The sequence below is a fragment of the Furipterus horrens genome, unplaced genomic scaffold (genome assembly GCF_987537825.1).
Source record: "Furipterus horrens unplaced genomic scaffold, mFurHor1.1.pri manual_scaffold_10, whole genome shotgun sequence".
NCBI lineage: Eukaryota > Metazoa > Chordata > Mammalia > Chiroptera > Furipteridae > Furipterus > Furipterus horrens.
In genome coordinates this window covers 53,952,606-53,957,278 of record NW_028327180.1, presented here as the reverse complement: position 1 = coordinate 53,957,278, position 4,673 = coordinate 53,952,606, and the positions used below count along the sequence as shown (strand labels likewise).

At 42.6% G+C, this 4,673-nt stretch overlaps 1 protein-coding gene across 1 annotated transcript; it reads left to right on the top strand.

Moving 5' to 3' along the window:
* Positions 1–1,009: 1,009 nt before the first annotated feature.
* On the top strand, positions 1,010–4,322 carry GNRH1 (gonadotropin releasing hormone 1). The gene is made up of 3 exons (XM_090288985.1): positions 1,010–1,362; positions 2,867–2,962; positions 4,148–4,322. The coding sequence occupies exons 1-3, from the start codon at positions 1,099–1,101 to the stop codon at positions 4,184–4,186; spliced, it is 399 nt and encodes a 132-aa protein (XP_090145111.1). The 5' UTR covers positions 1,010–1,098; the 3' UTR covers positions 4,187–4,322.
* Positions 4,323–4,673: the final 351 nt, after the last annotated feature.

Genomic DNA, 4,673 nt, shown 5'->3' with positions numbered 1-4,673 from the left:
CCTAGGACAGTTACTTTCCTTGAACTCTTGATAGGCCTGTCAATTTCTTCAAGGGAAGCCAACTCCCTGTTTTAATCTCTTTGAATTGTGGCCTCAGCTATAAAAGTCTTAGCTGAGGTTTTAATGGCAAAGATTTAAGTAAATTTAACAGCTATGCCAGTGGGTGTTCCAATTACAAACACCATTAAAGGGCTTTATGTGAGGATTAAAAAAAAATACTATTAAAAAATAGTCCACGCGCAGTACAATTTACCAGCAGGAAAGATTTCAGTATTCTGGAAAAGTTTCATATAAAAAGGGAACTAGCAAAACAAAAAGGCACGATATTCAACACTTAAAAGGAAGCTTGGCATTCTTTGGGCTCCTTGCTGTCAAACAGGTAAAATGCTTTGTATTTCTAGCACTTTTATTTTAGGCTGCATGCTACTGTCTGTCTACAGGGCTTTTACATCATACCTGCCAAATCCAGGGGTGACGGAGTCTGAAGAAACATCAGCCTTCGTGGTCATTGTCAGCCCTGGCCACAAGACCTTGCCTTTGGGGAACTGCAACACCTCATTGACCAGTATTTGATTTTGTCTTTAGCTTCCTCTCATCAAATAAAAATTAATCTGAAGACTCTGTGAAAACTCCACGTCACTAGATAACCTGAGACAGCCTTGGCTGGGGAGGCAGCTGGGCTGGCTGCAGTGTCTGAAGTGTTGAGTCCTCCCTCACTCTCTGATGGTCCAGCAGCACTAACGCATGGTCGCCTAGAGGACAGATAGCAGAACCTCATTAGCACCTAGTGTAGCCAGTTAATATCAAGAAAGTCCTCTTTTAGCCAGAACTTTTAGTAGGAGCTACTTAACAGAGCAGATGACCCAATTCCCTTCATCTCAGGAACAATACAGCTCAAAACCAGTGACAGAGGGGGAAAGGTTAAGACAACAAGGTGAACTCCATAGAGGAGGAGTCATGGGGTTTGGGGAACAAAATAACTAATGAAAATAGAAATAGACTAGTTTAGTTTAAAGAAATGATTTTGGCCCCAGTGGCTAGGAAATGCAAGGCAAGCATGTGGGTACGTGTGTTTCCTCGTCTGTGCTGGGCTTGTAGATGGTTCCTAACTCCGTCTGCCATCAAGTCAGTGACACAACTGTTAGCCTTTTCACCAAAGAGCTCTTTCCCTTTTGCTCAGCCTGGTCTGGGCTGGTGTTCATTGCTGTATTGATATTCCTTAGAATGGAAGCGGTTGCCAAACTCCTGGCTGGACTCATTCTCTTGACGTGTGTGGTGGGCTGCTCCGGCCAGCACTGGTCCTATGGACTGCGCCCTGGAGGGAAAAGAAACGCAGAAAAGTTGACTGACTCTTTCCAAGAGGTGAGTCTCTCTCACCTTCAAAAATAAGATGTGGCTTATTTGGTTTAATAACCAAATACAGTTAGTAACTATACAAGTGTTCTCTGTGTGCCCTGGTAAGTGCTACTCTAAACTCCACCCTAGGTCTCCTGGGGGTGATAACACACTTAGGAAGTAAAGCCCCGTTCCTGCTTTCAATTCAGGTGAGGACTAACAGGGCAGATGAAAGGAGCTGCTGCAAGAGAACGCAGCCACAACTGCGCAGTGCGCTGGGCTCTGAGCACAGGGAGTCGCCCAGGCATGAGAAACTATGACGAAGAAAGGCCTCTAGGCAGGATGACTCTTTGAGATTTGGAAAGAAAATCTTAGAACTTCTGCTTATGTTTTCTCTTCCTTATTTCATCTTTTAAAAACACCTATGATTCAGGTCAGCAGCACATATTTATAAAAATGTGTATTTAAGCAAAGAAGTCAGAGGTCATTAGATCAGAAGAGTTAGCAAGCTCAAGGAGACAAAATATATGCAGGGAAATATGCTGGATTTAATTTCATATAAGTTAGATTTCAGTACCAGTGCCAGCTCTAGCATAGGCTACATGGGTTTTGTTTTTTTAATCTATAAAATGCAACTTCTTGGGGTCATGCAAGGGTTATATGAGAGGCCATATATATGTTAGCTGGTCCATCCCCCAAATGGCAATGGATTAATAAAACACAGTTCTTGTTATTGTTGTCGTTGTTGTTTAATTAATGGGAAACAAGCTAGGCCCTAAAGGATGAGTGATTTGGAACTGGGACACTTAATGTAGGCCTGGAAATGGGAAACGTAGGGAAAGAAATTTAAAACCATTTAGTTTTCATTGGAAAGAAATCTCTCTTTTTAGAGAAATAATATATGTAATTAAAGAAGCCCCAGAATTTGAAGTATCCTTTACATAGATTGTACAGGAAGCAACTCTCTCTCTCTTTTTAAAATTTATTGTTCGTTTGTTTTTATGAGTGAGAGAGAGAGAGAGAGAGAGAGGAGACATTGATTTGTTGTTCCACTTACTTATACATTCTTTGGTTCATTCTTGTGTGTGCCCCGACTAGGGATAGAACTGGAAACCCTGGTGTATGGGCAACACTCCAACCAACAGAGCTACCCAGCCAGGGCTGGGAAGCAAGTCTCATTTAACTGACACACTTAGTAAAACCTAGAAAATAAAAATCAACCCTATTAATAAGTATAAGCTGTTGTAGTTTCTGTATACTGTCTCCTCATGAGGTTCGGAGTCCTTCATTCTCATCTGGAGAGAGAGAAGACTCTCTCTCCCGACCACGGCCCTCACCTGGGGACCCACACCACCCTGTAGCAATGGCACACGGGGGATGGACTTTCCCAAAGGCCCCACCCCAGTCCCGCAACATGCTCAGTCCTGCGTCCACTTTGACCTCATTCTCCACAGACAACTTTTAGTGGAAATGGAAAATATTATTTCATTTCTTTATCTCTATCTCCAAGAGTCACATTCTTTTCCTTCAGATAGCCAAAGAGGTTGATCAACAAGCAGAACCTCAGCGCTTGGAATGCACCATCCACCAGCCCCACTCTGCCCTCCGGGAGCTGAAAGGAGCTCTGGTGAGTCACGGCCCCTGGGGGATGGGACAGCCCTTGGGCACTGCCTTGTAGGTTGTCCACTAGAGCAACTGTCTTTCAGCCGCTGGGAGGCTCCCTTCCTGACCACCTGAGTGGCTTCTGTGGCTGGGCCCTCACTATCTCATGACACCCCCTTTCAGTGGCTGGAGAGTACAGTACAGTGGTTGGAACCTTTTTTTTTCTTTCATAAATCGAATTGAAATCACCCTGTAACCTTTAGCTGCTAATGTTGGCTCTGGCTTTGGGAATGATGGACCAAATTTCTTCCCCCTGTTCCATCTCAGTTCTTCAAATATGTCCATGCATTCTTCAGTTTCACAGTCTAGACTCTTCTCCTTTAGGTAACCGTACCTTTTCAGCGATTCTTCAGTTGTTCTTGGTATGACATTGTTTTCCCTGGGAAATGCAGAAATCAAAAATGTTGCTTCAGTTTATTTTTAATTTTGCCTTTGGAATAAAAAGTTCCAAACTAGTAAATTCATAATTCAGAGCCACATGTATGATTTCCAGTTTTCTGATTGGACTATCACGATCTCTAAATTCTCTCCAGGAATGGAAATATAGTAACCTGATGTAGGCTTTTGATTTTCAAATAAACATAAAGAGAATTTAATATAGAAATTGAGTCTTGAAGTCAATGTTGGTGTTCTCTGAGCTCCATGGTCCACTTGCTTGTGGCATTTAGAAGCCATGACAGTTAATTCGAGGGGCAGGGAAAACCAGAATATGCCACACATGAAGCTAAGCCATAGTTTTTTTCTCCCCTGACCTGAACTTCCACACTCACAGGAAAAAGAAGAAAGCAGAGAGCTATCTTTACTTCCTTTCTTTTTCTAATCCTGCTTACCACACGATAAAAACATAGGAAGCACTGAAATTTCCCAAATGTGACATTAGAGAGAAGGAACTGAAGCAAAGTCTCACTCAGTAGCAAGCTGATAGGTCAGACCTTTCTTTTACTTTCTTCCTTGCATCTATCCTTAAAATATGAACGAGGATTTTATTATAAACTGTAAGACATGATTGTATATCTCTTTAGAACTTTCTAGAACACAAAACAAATGGATCTTTTCTTTATCGATATTTTAGAAATAATGTATTAAATGTATAATGAAATTCAGCGAGTAAAATCAACCTTGATAGATTTGTTACTCACATCTTTTTCAGGAAAGTCTGATTGAAGATGAAACCGGGCCAAAGATTTAAAGTCATGGGTCCAGAGGAATTGACAACACTTGAGTATAATTCTGGCTTTGAAATTTGTGACCCATTTAATAGTTGTAAATTGCCTGAATTTCAGAAATTCTTACACCAAATTGCAGATATAATGAAGTAGTGTGAATAAAGTGGCATAAATGTTGACTAAGCCTTTCTATAACTCAGACCTCTCTCTGGTGGGGGAGGGATACTGTGAGCCCCCAAGGGGAGTCCTCCCACTGTGTCTGCAGGGGCTGATGCAAGGGGGAGAACACAGGCTCAACACTACTGTTGACCAGGAATCTCATGGCTCTCCTCCACCACCCCCCTGAACCACAAGGACAACAGCCCCAGATTGGTCTGGGCTACTTTGATTCAGCTACAGGGCGTTGTGGGATTGTGGCTTTTTGACCACACCCTGCAGAAGGTAGATGGGGCCATGGCCAAGGCGGCCTCCGCAGGTTGTCTCTAATCCCTTTAAAAGTCACTGGAACCT

What these genes read in the sequence shown, in the direction of transcription:
- GNRH1 (XM_090288985.1), top strand. Translation starts at nt 1,099, where the DNA reads ATGGTTCCTAACTCCGTCTGCCATCAAGTCAGTGACACAACTGTTAGC. An exon ending in TGACTGACTCTTTCCAAGAG is followed by an intron (nt 1,363 to 2,866) that starts GTGAGTCTCTCT and finishes CTTTTCCTTCAG; the next exon opens with ATAGCCAAAGAGGTTGATCA. An exon ending in GGGAGCTGAAAGGAGCTCTG is followed by an intron (nt 2,963 to 4,147) that starts GTGAGTCACGGC and finishes CATCTTTTTCAG; the next exon opens with GAAAGTCTGATTGAAGATGA.